The sequence below is a fragment of the Coloeus monedula genome (genome assembly GCF_965178545.1).
Source record: "Coloeus monedula genome assembly, chromosome: 4".
NCBI lineage: Eukaryota > Metazoa > Chordata > Aves > Passeriformes > Corvidae > Coloeus > Coloeus monedula.
This window is the reverse complement of record NC_138784.1, coordinates 70,760,213-70,777,846: the sequence shown is the minus strand read 5'-3', so window position 1 is coordinate 70,777,846 and position 17,634 is coordinate 70,760,213. Positions and strand designations below refer to the sequence as shown.

Sequence of the window (17,634 nt, the reverse complement as noted above, 5' to 3'; positions counted from 1 at the left end):
TCATTGATAACAGCACTTTTTGATGATGATGATGATGATGATGATGATGATTACCTCTCTTAATTAATCCTATTGCTTCTCCGCATAGGCATGAACGCTTTACAGTTACAGAACTTGGCAACTTTAGCAGCCGCAGCAGCTGCCGCCCAGACCTCAGCTACCACCACCAATGCAAACCCTCTCTCCACAACGACTGGTGCTCTGGGAGCCCTCACAAGTCCCGGTAAGAGCAGAGTGCCTGCTTCCAACTCACAAACATGGGAGTCAAGGGGAAGATGGTCGTTAAAATGCTGATTCCGTGTTGTGTCTTACGTTCCGTGCTCATGTAAATCGTGAAGAACCTTTAAAAGCTGAATACATTTTTGTTGGTGTTATTTTTAAGCAAATAACTGCTTTTTAAGTGGTCCAATGTGGACATGTTCACCATTCCAGATTCATTTCAGGGGCCATTAAAGCCTAACAGACCCATCTTACAGAACTCTGCATGAAAATTACACTTGCATGGGAAACTTAAGATAAAATTAACTTTTCACAAAAAATTCAGAACATGACCAAATTCTTCCCATCCAAAGGAAAATCAGCTGAGGTGGTTCTTTTTAATCCCCAAGATACTGATGCTTGGTTCCCAGCACATGCACGTATTGCCTTTACCCTTCATGAATTTTTGTAAAGTCCTTTTTATTTTTTCCTTCTCTTCCTGGATCTCAGTTGAGCTTTCTTCTGGTCCTGAGTACACAGTTACAGAAGTGATATCAGATGCACAAGGAATACACAGCCAGATTCTGACTTCATTACACTAAACAGAAGCCAGATTTATGGGGGGAAAAGGGACAGGATAAGAGGTGGAGGTACCTCCATCACCACCATGTGAACTTCCAGCCATGCATGTCTGATGTCTGCAAAACCTTAGAGACAAACTGGGGCAAATTCAGACTTAGGTAACACTTCAGGATCACCAGAATCCACAGAGAGAAATATTGATTCAGTGTAGTTACTCTGGGTTTACAGTGATGTAGCTGAGTAGTGAATCTGGCCACTTACTGTTACATAAAGGCTGCAGGGTGTAATTATTTGCATCATAAAGTGTGTTTATTGCTGTTCTAAAAAACATTCATATTATTTTAGACACCACTAAAGAACATTTGTGTTTAATCTTGTTTAAGTGTGTATTTATCCCGCATGAAAAAGTAATTCATGGCAAATGGTTTGAGCTCATCAGTAAGGAAAACAGTCTTCACTGCACAGTAGAACTGGGACCGTGTGGCGCTGGGTGTTAGTGTTGTCCAGGGCTCCCATTATATTACAGTTTTATTGGTTGTTTGGGACAGAGGTTAAATGGAAAGAAGTTTGGCTAATACTAAGTTTGCGCAGAATTTCCTGGTTTGTGGCATGAGCCTCATCTCTACCTAAAAATAATGTTCATTAGCAACATCTCTGAGAAGCAGATTGGGTGAAAATAATTTTGACTTGCTGATGTATTTCTTTCAAACTTGAACAATCTCTTCCCTCTGTCCTGGTGCTGGGACTTAACACTTTGCAAAAGGCTATTCCCAGTGTCAGTGTTTCCGTGTTACACCTGTCTAAATGCCACCCATCTATAGAAGCAGAAATGTTGCATTTCATGCATGCTCTGTGATATCTCTGCAGTTTAGCTGATAAATGTTTGGGCAGCCTTGTTCTTCCAAGACACACAAAACATATCTTGACCCATACTGACAAGATTTCTCAGGGCAACTCAGTGCACTGCACTGTGGTGCAGGGGGGCTGGAAATTAATTCTCTTTTTTCTTTGCTGCTCTGCTGCAAAGTGTCACCAGAATGTTCCTGTCATGCACTTTGTTTTGCCATGTACACACAGAACTTGGATTCAACCTTAAGGCCCACGTTTCTCTCTTTCCCTCTCCAACACAGTCTTCTTATCCAGCCTGTCTGACCTGCTGTTCCCTTTTAACCTGATCTTGAGGCTCCTTGAGTGCCTAGAAGGTTGTTTTATCTGATGTCCAGGTCTGCAGAGGCCCGTGGTAGACAGCTGCTTCCACTGGACTGGGCAGATATATCTCTGGGGTAACTAGAGCTTCCTATTGTTCAGGTGGTATGGTAGAGCAGATACCAAGGGTTTTTCCAAAGAGATTAATGATTTTGGCTAGCACATTGAACTTGTGTTATTTTCAAAAAATTCTGGACCTTTAGCCTTTCAAATAGTATGTTCAGAATGCCAGTTGTCTTTGAAAGTCTTATAGATGGCATCTGTACACAAGTGTTTCTAATATTAGACAGCTTGAAAAATCTCTTGTAGGTCCACTGACCTATTTATGTTGCACAACCAACCTAAAATCCAGCCTTGTTAAAATGTTCTTCAGTTTAACCTTCCTTATCTGGTTCCACATTCTCCACCCTATTACAGATTTTGTAAACCTGAATAATATCTTCAATGATTCTTCTCTGCTCCATGGAAAATGAATTTAGTTTGATAAAGCTTTTCATAGTAGCTCAAAGTGTTTCCACTAAAACTTGAAATATGTTGGCAGAAAACATTTAAGTCTGCCTTTCAATGTGTGGATGTTTGGAGGCCTTAAGGGTATTTTTTTGGTCTAGTTTTCCTTTAAAAAAACACTTCAGTTGTTGTGTTTCATAAGTGTAAATTATTTTGTCTGATTTCAAAGCCTGTGCTAAGCCCAGGAAGAAATGTTTGTGTATCTCCAGATAATGCATTAAATTAATATTTCTTAGTTGAGAAAAACAGCCCAAATTTGGGGCAGTGCAAAGGTAGATGCTTAATCCTTTTCTTGCTGTTGTTAAAGGCAAAATACTGCCTTTAACAGAATGGAGATGGGCATAAGTGTGTACTTCCAGTATGCCTTGAACCATGGCAGCCACGTAAATCATATCCATGTTTCTAGCCAGATATCTCTCCCCTGAAGATCTTCCCTGAATCAATCTTTGACCAAGACCTCTTGTTCTGTCCTTTGTAAACATGTGTCATAAGGGCCCAAAAGATGGTTGTTTCAGTTAAAATTCAACATGAAGGTTAATTTACATAGATAAGGTTTAGGAACCGTCAGTGCACCATGCTAGTACAGAGGAGACACTGGTCAGGCCAACTTCAGTGCACTGGCCACACAGAAAAATAGGCCATGAAGTGAGGAGCCAGCAGGACAGCTGATATTTGAGGCTTTCCAAACAAATTAAACTCCAATGATCTTTCTCTCATACATTCTGACTAAATAGCTTTGACCACAAGAGAGTCTAAGGACACTCATTCTCCTCCATGTGCTAAATAGTTTCTCTTAAGCTTGAAAGAGTATTCATTCAGAAAGAACAGAGACAATGCAATCCCCCAAACTATTAATTTTTTTATAATTGTAAATTTATAATTTCAATTTTGCATACCCATGGAAGTTTCTCCCTACAGCATTGTTAGAAATGATTTTTTAAAAGCCTTTGCTTAAAAAAACATGAAAGATTAAGCTTTCATTTTAGTAAAAATCCCCTCAGGCAATAAATAGGTTCTTTTGTCTCTTGGCCCTGGAAAAAAAAATTAAAATGGTTTAAATTGCCTATGGTTAAAGTAACTGTTTCTTGCAATTATCAGATGGTAGTGAATAAAAATTAAAATGAAATCATGAAAGACTAAAAACCAGGTAAATGCATATTTGTCTTTCACAAGTTTCTCATGGGTCTTTTGAAGACTCATTTAATCATCTTTCTTGTCTTTTATTTTGATATGATAATTGTTTCCTTTATTTACTTTAATCACCTCTATTTAGTTAATTAATTCTTCACTTTATTTCCATTTCACTTGCTTAGGATACTTTTTCTGTTTTAAAGACAGGTACCAGTAGCATTTCATACTGTTTTAAAGGCAGGTACCTGTACTATTCCACAACACAAGGATTTGGGCTGGGGTAGCTTTTACCTGACTCTAGGTTTGTCTCATCCAGTTTGTCTCGGTTCCCTTTGGGTGGGGACCTGGAAGTTTGCATTTCTTGTTAACTGGGAGGGGATTTTGGAGGGACTACCTCAGCTGTAATCACTGTAAATATCCCAATTTGGGCAGGATGAATCCCAGCTAGTGTCAGGAACCTTATTCTCTCCTGCAGAGACTATCCATGACACATCCTGTAAATGGATTGCCGAGCAAAGAGCTCACAGGGAGGCTGCTATTCCAGGGCCTGGAGAGATTAGAGATTCATTCAGGGTTTGTTCAGTGGGTGGTGGGAATGCCTGGAGGTGAGTGTGAAGGAGGGACATATAAGCTCAAGATCAAAGTATCTGTCTCTAACACTGTCTGACATTTAATTTCCCTCAGTTGACCCACTACCCTAATTTTCCCTAGGGTAATAATGTGTATTCTGACTGTCCTGGGTGGTGCAAGGCTAATACAGCACTGTAAAATGTGGACCACTCAGAGCAGGTTGGTGAAAGCCATGCCCAGTGAAGGTCTGAGTATCTCCAAGGATGGAGATTCCACAGCTACTGTGAGCTCATTTCAATTTTGTTTCTTCAAATTCACACATAAATGTTTTTTTCAGTAACCACTAGGAAAGCCCTACTATGTGTAAATGAAGAGACGAAACATCTAATTATATATACAAATTTATCTGCAGGAACATACACAATATAATTTCTGAGCTGTGGGGGGATAGAATTGCTAAACCAGAAGCTAATTCCGTTTCAGACTTAGGAGCCTTCATTTTCCATGAAATTTTCATGATTATTTGATTTTCTAAGCTATTATTTATTCACACAGCTGAACTAGCTATTCATGCTTCAGTAAAAAACTCTTTAGGTTTATCTGGTATGTAAACCTGAGAGGAAATATTTTGGAAAAAAAAATACTGATAGGGTAGAAAGTGAGAAAGTGAGACTTTTTTCCTTTAATGACCTCTTAAAATCCAGCACCGCTTTTGTCACAGTATATCAGTATTCAGCCATTAACTCTTAATGTTTAAGAAAAGAATTTCTCCTAAGCACAAAGGTCTAAAAATACTCATTTTCAGACAGATGCTGACATTGAAGAATAACAGTCCCTAAAAAAGGAAGACTGTGAAGTATAGAATAAACTGAAAAAGAAAAAAGATTACACTGCCTTTCCTGTAAGAATTAATTCATTCTTTCCCTCTGCTCAAAGCAGAGAATTATAACTTATAGCTATCATCCGTGGCTCATTATTTTCTCTGCCCCCTAATCTAGTATGAAGATTGTCTTTGTTAGTTGAATGTGTTCATGTTGTGAGCACAATTGTTGAAAAGGTAGAGTTTTTACAGAATATACAAGATGCTTCAGCTGAGAAGCAGTGAAGAATGTTCAAATATCCATTCTTAGAAGATTTGCTTTTTGTTCGCTTCAGTACAATACATTTTTCTCCAATCAGTGGCGCAAGGCTGCCACTGTGACATTTTGTTAGAGGCCAGTACACCCACTGAGATAGTTGTGATTTGCTTCCAGGATGATCCAAAAATAACCCTACCAGTAGGTGTGTAGGAAGGTCTGACAGTTTGCTAAAGACTGAATTGAAGTAATGTTTCATGTAGGAAAAGTTCGGTTTAAAATGCAGAATGGCACTTGTCGTTCTGCAGTACAAATTGATTATTTTTGTGCTATTTCATGTGGAATTAATGCATGTTCCATTATTGTAAAATCATTCAAAATAAGCTTTATTAGTTTTGAAGAACATAGAAAACTTCCCTAGTATCATTTTCACTGTTTTTAGGATAAAGATACAGTTGATAAAAATAAGACATAGCTTAAATAAATATTTTAAAATACAGTGTATGTACAGTACACACACTTAAACAACACAAGCGTGTGGTTTTAAATTTTGTATTTAAGTCTAGTTATATAATTAGCATTGTTGCCTTAGTGCTTGGAGGACAGAGAATTTCAATGCCTTAACCCTGATCTCAGCACCAATATTTTAAAAGAATATGTTTTCAAGGAAGCTATGGAAGAAAATCTTGCCTTAGCACACCCACTTCCCTGTGCCTGTTATTGGACTGCATAGTTCAAGGAGATTTGTGACAGGACAAGTATTTCTGACCTCTTGTGTGTCAGCTGATCTTACCCACATGGTGTTAAGTTTCTGAGTCTGTGGTTAGGCTCCTAAATAAGTGAATTGATTTTGACCACTCTTAGTGCCCAGAGATTATGCTGCTTCCTGGAGAGATATATTGGTACTAAGCCCATCTGATAATTAGGTCACCATTAAGCAGGCATGCAAGCACAAGTTGGAGCCAAAAATATGTATTTTGACCTATATTTGTATTTTTAATAATGCTTCAAGATGTCTTAAATAATTAAAGACGAATAGAGTGGGAATTGTGGCTAAGAATCTCCCAGAGTCCCAGTACAGTAAAAGAAGAGGTGATGGATTCATATGGAGCCCCCCGGGAACAGCATTGTCTCTCCCTGGTCTCCTCATTGGAAAAATGAGCCAGTGGTAACCTGAAGGATGCTGATGGCAGCAGACAGGCCATCAGTTTGCTGGGACGACCTGGTTGCACATTGGTCCCTTAAAATGTAACAGGTCTTTGTACATTTTCCTCTCAGAAGGGTTTCTGAGTAGGTGCATCAGTGCAGCCTGAAGGATCTCAGGGAGGTTCAGGCGCTGAATGGGCTCAGGGTGGGCAGAACTGCTTTGTGAAGCAGTGTGAGGCTGCCTGACAACTGCAGAAGTCATTTTGGCAAAGCTTCTTATCTGTTTTAGAATCAACATTATCAATTTATGAATTTTTGTCACAGAAATCTCCATGTGTTTCCTCAGAATTCCATAAACATCAAAGGATAGAAACATGTGGATGTTTTCAGTCAAGCATTGTGCTAGTTAATTCTTTTAGGTTTGTTTTTTTCTTTTAGGAAGCAGCAGACAGTACTAAACCATGGATTAGTAGGATCTAATTCAACAGGAGACATGTTTGTTTTTTAAACATTATTACATTATCATCTTCCTAAAGTATTAAATCCATTGCCTTAGCACATTTCAGGATTTACTTTCCTTGCAGTATACAAATAACACGTATAATACATTATATTTTGCAAGTGTCTCTCTACCCCACTCTTAATCTCTATTTCAAGCTACAAGAATCCCAGTTTGTAAAAAGGAGCTGTTTTTCTTTCTGTTGGAAGCACTATTTGAAGTTCATTCAGGGTTGCTTTCTACTAAAGAAAGATGATAGTATCAGCTTGCCTACACAGGTAGATATGTGAGCTTACATGTAATATATCCTACAAGAAGTTACAAACCCAGATAATGCTGCAGTTCATAATACCCTGGAAATAATGTAAATCTTAGAAAAACTCATGCATTTGAAGGAGCTTTCTACTACTGCCAACACTGTTCCTTCAATTGTACTGGATTGTGCATGTGTCCATGGATACTCCTGGTCTGTTTCCCTAAGGCAGAATAATTAGAATTAATAGTAAAAAAATAATAATATTAAAAAATCCTATTTTTATTATATTTATTAATGTCTTAACCTAATTGTTTCAACATTCTCTCAAAAGAATTAGTTGCTCAAATATGTGGCTACTGAATTATTTTATGCAATGGCCAAACAAAAATATCTCCAACAACTGCATGTGTTTAAAACCAAGTAAAGTAAATCCTCAACTGCCTTTGCTGTTTGCAGAACAAAAATGTGCAATATGGATGAAAAGAACTAGCGTCACAGTGAACTAAGTATGACTTTACAAATGTTCTGCAAAGGACCTGGCTGAGTAATTTTACATGAGGCAAGATAATCCTTGAGTTCTGCAGCTCTCAGGGGTGAACAACTGCATTTTGTGGATGTGCTATTGCAATAAGGCTGTGCTTGCACACCCCACTTAGAAACACATCTGCCATGGAAATAATTGCACCTTCAGGATTCATAACTCCTTTGCAAACTCAAATTTTCAATATATAGTTTAGCTCATCTCTATTCTAAAATACCACGGATAGGACTCCTAACTGTCTGAAGGAAACAAGTCTTTCAGAAACATCTTGTTGCAATGGAAAGACAAACACTTCCCAAGGACTGTTTACCTGATCTTAAGACAGATATATGAGATAGTTGAAAAAGAAGATGAATCAGACCATCCTCTCCTGTGTACTAGAATCTGAATTGGCATATATGCATGTGGTAAGCACTTGTAGAACAAAAACATTGCTTACTTTGAATGATAGCCTTGGACTCTGCTGACAATCGTTTTTTCCTTTTTGTTTAATGGAGAGATGCTACTGCGTGTTGTTTGTCAATGCTTAGTGCTGAAAGTGTGTCAAATATGTTGTAGGCACACCGGGAGCAGTGTGAAGGAACCTGTACTCCAGGCGGGAGACCCTGGCCTCAAGTAGAGCCTTCTTGATTTTAGGTCAGAAATTCTTTGGAAAGTGATTTATAAGTGGCTGTATTCTGAAGTGGCTCCACATGGAGGTCATTTCAGCATCAGGGCATGCGTCTCGGAACAATAGCCTGCTCCAAATTGTGTGAGATAGCTGTAATAAACATGAGAGCACAGCTGGAAGTTCCCTGTAGAAATGGCTTTGATGCAAACTCAGTGGTGCTTCAATGAGCACAGCCACAGCCCTTGGCCCCACCGAGTAAAACAGAGTCGTAAGTGCTCAGTAATTCTTCTTTGTTTCCTTCATATTGTGGTGATTCATTTTGGTTCGATTTCAGTTAGAGTTGCAAATATCTGATGGTCAGCTATGAAGTTTAACTCAAGCCAGTCCACTGTGCATTATTATTATATTCCCGAGCCTCCCTAAAGTACTTCCCACCCAAAACCAAAGGCGATTCATCATTGTGGTGTGCTGGGGAGAATGCACAACATGTTGCAGGCACAGTATTGAGGTACAATTTGTAGTTTACTCTAGAGGTGGATGGTCTTCATTGAGCAATTCATTTCAACAAAACAGAAGCATCAGTGTGGAATTGGCCCAGAATATTAACTTGCTTTTTACTCTCTCTCTCTCTCTCTCTCCATCTTCAAAATCTCATAGGAAAATGTGCCCTTAAACACCAAGATTCACAAAACCAGCCTAGATTCACAATCAATAAACCCTTGTTTGTTAAAATCCCTTCTGCTAGATAGATAGGTTTGGAGGAAAGTTAGGGAACAGAGGACTAGAAAACTACAAAAATAACCAGCTAATTAGTTTGTCTGCCATACCTATAGTACTTTCATATGCTCTGTTTTCTCCTCCTTCTTTGCACTGCTGTGGAAGGTCTAAGGTGTAGACACTGTAATTTCATGACAATCATAAATGTCAAGTTAGGTGTTAACATAAATAAGTAATTAAAGTGAGTGTCCCTGATTTTCACTTCTCCCAAGCTTTCTTAGCTCTCAAAAACCCATGCAGTGCTGAATAGTATGGATTTATGAGCCTAAAGTTATTCTTCCATTGTTAAAGACCTTGGCTTCTGAATTTGCAAAGAATTTGAATTAATTGGTTCACCTCTTCATGTTTTCTGGTTTTTTCATTCTTGTATAAGTCAATGTTCACAAAGGATTTTGTAAAATATAAAGCTGTTTGCAGCAAGCCAGAACCAGAAGGATCACCATGGGGAAAGACTCCTTCCTCTCCTCTTCCTCTCGCTTCTCTGTCATGTTTGCTCTCATTTGCACATGCATGCACACAGTTTAAAAAAAAGACCAGATGTTGAGTGCATGGCTCTCTCCCTTCCTCCTTTGCTCACTGCTGCTTTTCTTTCCCTGTTCCTTGAGAAGATACGGACAATCTTTCATGGGCACAGTTCACCTGTGAGTAATGAAGAAGCAGAGGGACACTGACTTATTAGAGAAAGGCTGTAATATTGGTATATGTCTTTCTATATTGTCATTCTTGTTTCCCCTGACTCTTTCCTGCTCTCTTGCTTTTCTGGTGCTCTTTCCCTGGAGTGCATCTGTCACTTTTATTTTATCCTATCCAAGAGCAGAGCACTTAAAAGCAGAGCACTTAAACTTACTAGAATCTTCCTTTTTGACATGTCAGACAGCACTTCCGAGATACCAGAAAATGTGCAAGTTTTTACTTCTTTCTCCATACCAATGGCAATGTGTTTGTCAGAGGACCTTATGGAAAATACACCTCTCCAGACCAGGAAAATCTATCTCACCTTTGCCAAAATTTGCCCTGAGAAATAGAGCCTGCTAGCAACAGGGACAACACCACTTTGTGTGAGGGTGAATACTTCGATTGGCTGGAGATCACCGCAAAGGGCAGACAATTTAATGCCAGTCACACATGCTAGTTAAATTAGAATACTTATGAGCCTTAGTGAAAGGCCAACTACATCTTCTTCTGGCAAAAATATTAAAATGTCCCTGTTTTTCCCCCTCCCCCTCTAGATTCTCCATAAGAATAAATTAAAACTTGGAGGTGTGGTTATTATCACAGAATAATTAGACCCCATGGGATTAGAGACACTCAACGTTTTCTAATGCCTCTGGGTTGTGATTATCTAATAATGATGATGCCTCTATCATTGCTTAATTATTCTTCCCCTTTAAAATGTTCCTTCTGCAGTCAGAGCCCATAGAATGTGCTCATTTTAGCCAGAAACACCACTGCAATTTCCTGAGAGCAATGTCACATGGACACCATGATTGACTTGCCTACTTCTCCCCCACACCATGTTTATAATTCTCGTTTCATAAGCTCCAGCATTACTATATTTGAATCATTCCCCTTTTCTATAAGACATTTCATTTGTGTGTTTAGGAGAAAACTCTGGGGCCTCCATCTCTTCAAAACAACCAGTTGGTGTCAGTGCTACATAAAGAGAACACACCTTAATCGATTGACCTTAAATGTATAAGATCAGATCTGTCCAGAATCCCTCCTAATTCCAGGTTGGACTCCCAGCTACGTGCCATTCATCTCTGTTTGAGAGAGTACCACCCCCAAACTAAGATATTATAAACCAAATTCGGGAGCTTTGCACACACTTTGTCCAACACAACTAAACTTTGCCCAATATCTTTAGTCTTTCAGTCAGGCCAGCAGGTGTTCCTCATGTTCAGATATAGTTCTCAAGACACAGTTCCAAACATCATTGGTTTTTGCAACAAAAGATTAGAAAGAAAACAGAGAACGCAGCCTTAATCTGATTATCCTTAAATCCAGTGTTGTCTCAGCTTTATTATCCCTCTTGGACTAAGAAAGGGACAAAGGCATATTTTGTTTACCCAAGAGATTTTGTCTACTAAACAAAGATTTTAAATTCAGCTGGCTAAAATTAAGAAATAAAGACTTCTACTTTGGGTTTAATATTTCTTTTTCTTTTGTCCTTATAATTCTCTTACAAACTTACAATTTTTTTCTGTCACTGACTGAGGAGCTGTTAGAAATATTGTTTTGTCTTTTTTTTACTGCCTTTACTGTCTTCATATAATTTCTTTATATCCTTTCTTTACGTTCTTCTACTGTGATTTTATTTTCCGTTGCACACTGCTGAATCTAAGAGGAATCTAAGACCTCAAGGCAAAACCCAAGGTCAGAACTTCCTTTTGTTAGATGCAGATTGGGCCCTGGAAACCTCAGCCACACAGTGTAGTTGTGGCAGCCTAGAATCAAAACCCCAGATGAGAATTAAGTGGAATATTCAATGTCAACCTCTGTTTCTGTAAACAGACCCAAGAACAGAAACCAGTTCTACTGTTCAGTTTTCAACACATCTTCATTCTTCAGCCGTCTTTCATTCTGTCTTAGTGTGAGCTGACTTTCTCTACTTTTCTCCTACAATGCTCTAATTCCCATAGAATAATTGAGGTTGGAAGGTCAGTCGGGATGTCTGTAGCCCAACTCCCTGCTCCTGTGAGATCAGGTTGCTCAGGGCTTGATCCAAAGCAGTCTTAAAAATGTCCAAGGACATGGACGGAGCAGTCTGGGTAATCTGTTTCAGTGCTTGACAATCCTCACAGTATAAATGTTTTTAATTCTATCTGAACTGAACCTCCCTTGTTTCAATGTACTTCTCCTCTTCCCACCATGTACTATTGCTCTATCTAGTAGATGGTAGACCTCCTTTTAAGCACTGGGAGGCTGCTTTAGCTTCACCTGGAGCTATGTCTTCTCCAGCCTGAACAAGCCCAGCTCATTACAGGATGAGTGCTGGAGCCCCTGACCACCTTGCTGGCCTTACACTGAACTTCCTCCACCTGATCAATGTTCTCCTTGCAATAAGGAGCCCAAATCTGCATGTAGTATTTAGATGTGATTTAATAAGCTCTGAGTAAAGAGGAAACTTGGATCTCCTGGCTCATCTCATATTCCACAGTCCAGGATGCTGTTTGCTTTCTTCGCTGCCAGTGCATGCTGTTGGCTCATGTCACCTCCCACCAAGACTCCCACAGGTCCTTTTCAGTACAGCTTCTACCCAGCCCATCCATCCCCTGCTGTGTTATTGAAAGGAATTACTCCTCCCCAGGTGCAGGACTTTGCATCTATCCTTACTAAATTTCATAAGGTTCATGTTGCCCAGTTCTGCCCATCTGAATCCCTCTGAATGGCAGCTATTTAGTCAGCACCAGTGTAAGTCAGATCCATTTTATCTGGCCCTTGGAGTCAGTGAGCTTAGGAAGGCAACAGAAAACCAAAAACACACCCAAATTTGGTACAAGGAAGAGGATTCTGGACTTAGACAACTGCCAATGAAGATCTGACATGAGTGTCTCCCGAAAGAGAACATGTTTTCTCTTCAACTTCTCATGCTTAAAGTCACAGAGATGCTGAACCTAAAATTTGTGGGCAATATTGATCCCTGCTGCACTACTACTTTGTCTTAACTGGAGCAAAAGAAGTACTTTGAACACTGAGTTATTTAAACTCTCCATTAAGTAAAACAACAAGAACAAAGTTGAGCCTCACAGGTGAGTGGTGATAAGAAAGTGGCTGATATCAGAGTAAACACTGAGCTTCCTGTTGTGCCATGCATTTGTAGTAACAGGCAATTGTGAAGTGTAACCAAGGGCTGCCTAAAGCAAAGCTGTCAGCAGGGCTGACACAGTTACAATTGTGGATCTCTGTGTGCAAAGTCCTAGCGTAGTTAAGCCAGTCTTGGAGCTGCCCTGAAGCCCTGCAGCACCAGAAGTCTGGTTCTCCTCCAGAAACATTATAGCTGTTCTTCACATGGATGGGGTTGGCAAGGTGTACAGCAACTCTCCATGCCTGCAAAGACCTGAAGCTGCCCTTGCTTTTCTTTGCCCATTCTCTCTGTTAGTCCTGCCCTGAAACCAAAATAATGTTTCCAATAAGAAACTTCACTTTAAATGTTTGTAATGCCTCATGTGCTTAATATCTTACTCCAAGACTTGCAGTTTGTTTATCATTTCCAGACAGTATGCCCATGTTGGAAGAGGAGGAAGGGAACAGGACAAGGTGGAGAGGAATGGAGAAGTGCACAGTTTACACTGCCCATAAATAGTGCCAAGCTACCACATATAGCAGGGAGTTTCCTTACAAGAGATTTGGGGGGTTTTTGTGGTGTAGGACTTTGCTGAGAAGTCATTGGAATTCTTTTTTTACTTAGATATTTACCAAAAAAATTAAGGAAAGAATGAGGCTGACTACACACTGCAAACCACGTCTCTCCTAAATCATAGTGGCACATGTGTGATTGTGCAACAGTGAGAGGGTGGCTTATCTAGTACTTCGTCCTCAGGCAGCCCTACCAGACCCTGACCTCCACTGAGGGAAGAGGATTCCTGAAGATGATCAGAGGGCTGCAGCACCTCTCCTATGAGGAAAGGCTGAGGGAGTTAGGGTTGTTCAGCCTGGAGAAGAGAAGGCTCTGGGGAGACTATTGCAGCCTTTCAGTACTTAAAGTGGGCCTGCAAGAAAGATCATGACAAACCTTTTAGCAGAGTCTGTAGAAATAGGACAAGGGGCGATGCTTTTAAACTAAAAGAGGGTAGATTTAGACTATATACAAGGAAGAAGTTTTTGTTTTGAGGGTGGTGAGCCACTGGCACAGGTTGCCCAGAGAGGTGGTGGATGCCATATCCCTGTGAACAGTCATGGTCAGGTTGGACGGGGCTTTGAGCAACCTGCTCTAGTTGAAGATCACTCACTGCTCATCTTTAAAGATGCCTTCCAATTTAAACCATTCTCTGATTCAATTATTCATTTTATAAATTTCCCCTGAGACATGAGAGGGGTGGGATTTGCCCAAGGCTGTACCACAGACAAACAAAGGTCTGTGGTTTCAGTATACCAAGGAGCTCTACCAAGGGCACTCCTTGGTCTGAGGTGCAGGAAGTGAATAGGCCTGACAAAAATGTGCCTGTGCCTCCAAGATACACCCTTTTATGAGACAAGGCAGCAACTGTGAAGAAGCAGAAAGTCTTGCAACAAAAATCATAGCAATTGCTTTATCCAGGGCAGCACAAGAAGTTTGAGGGAAAACTGGGAAAGGCATCAGTAGCATCTGGTAGTTGAGCTCATCTGCATGCTCTTTAGGGCAATTCAGTCCAACCTGAAATAGAAATCTAAATGTAGGGTGTCTGAATTGGAGGTCTTTAAATCTCACAGACGGTCTAGTTTTTACTAGACTAGCTTAAACTAACAACAAGGCTGCCAAAGGTGGGGAAATTAATTCCATCCACAGTGTGTATAGCATAGCCAAAGAAATATTTACACATCATTGCCTTTCCTAGATGCTGTTATCCTGAATCTAGTTTTCCAGCTGAAGCAAATCCAGGTGATGTAAATCATTATGACTCTATTGACATAAGCTAGCCAAAAGAATGGCCAAAAGTTTCTATGCTGATTCCTGTTGTTTTTCTAGGTTGGCATAGTTTTAAGAATTGTGTTGAAGTGTTATTTAAATTAAAATTTAAAAGAGAAATGTCTCATTGCTAGTTCATATTTCTGTTTAAAAAAAAAAAAAAATTTCACTGACCTAAAAGGTGTTATAATCATTTACAGGCAGAATTAAATGTTTTAAGAACATTTGAAAATGCCAGCTCCTTCCAGCCTTAAAAATCTCCATGAGTGCAACATTTCTAGTTAAACACAAATATCTGTATTGTGTAGAGCAACGACTCCAAATAAAAATGTCTTCTTTGTATGAAAAACAACTCTGTCAAAGAATATATTAACCAGAAGCGAAGCTTCTTGGCTTGAAGCTTGAAGCTGATAGCAAAAATTTCATCAGTTAAACATAGGAAGCACAGTAAGAGGAGGGGCAGGCACTGATCTGTTCTCTGTGGTGCCCAGTGACAGGACCCAAAGGAATGGCCTGAAGTTGTGCCAGGGGAAGCTTAGGTTTGATATTAGAGAAAGGTTCTTCACCCAGAGGGTGGCTGGGCACTGGAACAGGCTCCCCAAGGAAGTGGTCACAGCATTCAAGAAGCAAGAGTTCAAGAAGCATTTGAACAATGGTCTCAGGCACATGGTGGGATGCTTGGGGATGGTCCTGTGCAGGGCCAGGAGTTAGACTCGATCATTGTGGATCCCTTCCATCTCAGTATATTCTGTGATTCTGTGAATTTTCTGGTGTGGAGGCTAGAGGGAGTTGTGAATTTATTTTTTTTTTTTCATTTATTTGTTGTCAGAGGAACCTGTAAAACCCAATTTATAAATTATGTAGGTAGCCAATCTATTTTTGTCTTCTGGACAACTAAAAGACATAAATATAGAAAGTATTCCGACAGTGAATTATTCTTCCTTTGCCATTACTCTGAGTATTTGTGGAGCCTGAGAGTTTTGCTGACACAAGAGAGTTATACAGGTTCCCCCAAAGTAGTGCAGTCATTTGCTGTTACCACAAGGCATGTGATTTTTCTTCTTTCCCTTCAGTTTAATATATGTTACAATTTTTTAGTTGAAAGGAACTAGAAAATGGCAAAGGACAGGAGAAGCATAGTCCTTGTCTCTAGATGGATTTCCATGTATTCTGGGAGCACATCAAGTAAAACTTTCAGCTGGTCTAAGCCTTCACACTTGTCTTGTAGGATCTTTTAACTTTTGTTTCATCTTCCTTCAGTTTTGGGGACAAGGCATACCATTGTTTCATCTGTTGGTTTTATATAGAATTTTGTTAGAAATTTTCACCTCTTAATTTCTTGGACCTTTTGTAGCCTTTTTACGGTAATATTTTAGCTCATCACTGCCTTTGTCTTCATTTCAGAGATGCAGGTTTCAGTCAATAAGTGCGGAGTGTCTCAGGAAACTTCATGCAGAAGGTGCTTGGTCTCTCCAAGCACCCTAAAAAAAGGAGGTCCCTTCATTTCTGTTCACCCCCTGTTCAATAAGATAGTGGAAACCACACAATGTGTTCTGTCTCTTTCTCCTTGAAGAAATATTAAGCCAAAGAGGAAAGAGCATTGTCCCGCTGCATCTGTGAGGCAGATCATTGCTAAGCAGAAGAAATACCACAACAACATAATACTGGTTCCTTAGGTGCTTTAGGGCTGCAACTAGTATTGTACAGTGAGTATGTGCCAAGTCTTTATTCAGGCAAACTAGATAATCTGCATTGCAGCTTCAACTGGGAGAAGCACTGAGGCACCTGCTCTTTATTCGCCTGAGGGAATAGAGAAAAAAGAAAAGAGATGTTGGCCCCAGATACTGACCATCCTTGGAGCATGTGTTTGAGCAGCCAATGGTGAGAGTCCCCACAATTCACTGTGGGCTGCACAAGAGGAAAGGTTTTAAGCAGATTTTTTTTGCCTTCTCCAACAGATGTGTTGGCAATCCATAAGCATATGGCTCTTGTTCACAGCAGTTACTTGCCCCCAGCATTAATGTAATTTACAGGCAGTTTCCTAGTCCCCATTTCTCTCATTTCTTAAATATATGTTTCCTCAAGAGAAAATGGTAATGATCCTCTGAAACAGAAAATGGATGGAATTTAGTCCAGTCAAAACCAATCAGATCCTTCAGATTTGAGTTTTATATACGTCATTTAAATTATTTGCTAATGAACGTTGACAGAAACACAGACCAGTGTTGGTCAAAGGGAATTCACTTTATTTTTTTCATATCTTTCTGTTGGTGCCCACATTATCTGACAAAAGTGGGGGTTTTTACTTGTCTTTTATTACTTTTTTTAATCAAAGACATTATTGGATTCTTATTGCTTTGTGGGCACAGATTGAATAATCAAAGCTGCTTCTATTTGCAACATATAAAATTATTCAAGTGAACATCACAGATGCTAAGACACAAGGAATGTATAACAGAGTCTGGAAATCTCTCTTCCCCCACAGCAAGAGTGTTCTTTGTACTTTGAGGCCCCAAGAGTCTGAAAATTTGCCTTTGGTGGGTCTTAATGTTGCAAAGGCAGGTTATTTGTAGGTTAGAGCTTCAAGGTTTACCCACAGAGTGAAAAAGTTACCTCATACTTTCCTTACTGGATCCTGTCAGCTCAAGAGACTTCACTTTCTTGAGGGTTCACTGAGTAATCTGATGTGTTTGACAGCCCAAAAAAACATCAAGATAAAAGTGGTCTTAACCATTTTATAGCTAGGTAATGAATAGGAGCAAAAAAAGCATGGTGTAGACGTGATGTGCCTCCAGTACATCATCAACAAAACTCTGACTTTAAATGTTTGCTTTTCATAAGATAATGCAACTTTATAACAGAAAAAAAAAAAAAGAAGGCTTTATGACTGATACACGAAAGTAGGGCTCAGGAGACAAGCTAAAAAC

The 17,634-nt window shown here is 39.6% G+C and overlaps 1 protein-coding gene across 7 annotated transcripts in view; it reads left to right on the top strand.

Moving 5' to 3' along the window:
* CELF2 (CUGBP Elav-like family member 2) overlaps nucleotides 1-17,634 on the top strand; it is a 378,834-nt gene that overhangs the window by 335,867 nt on the left and 25,333 nt on the right. For all 7 annotated transcript variants that reach the window (XM_082279909.1, XM_082279906.1, XM_082279907.1 and 4 more), the window contains one exon: nucleotides 89-223. In XM_082279909.1, the coding sequence (XP_082136035.1) occupies nucleotides 89-223 (135 nt within the window). The remainder of the gene's footprint in view (nucleotides 1-88; nucleotides 224-17,634) is intronic.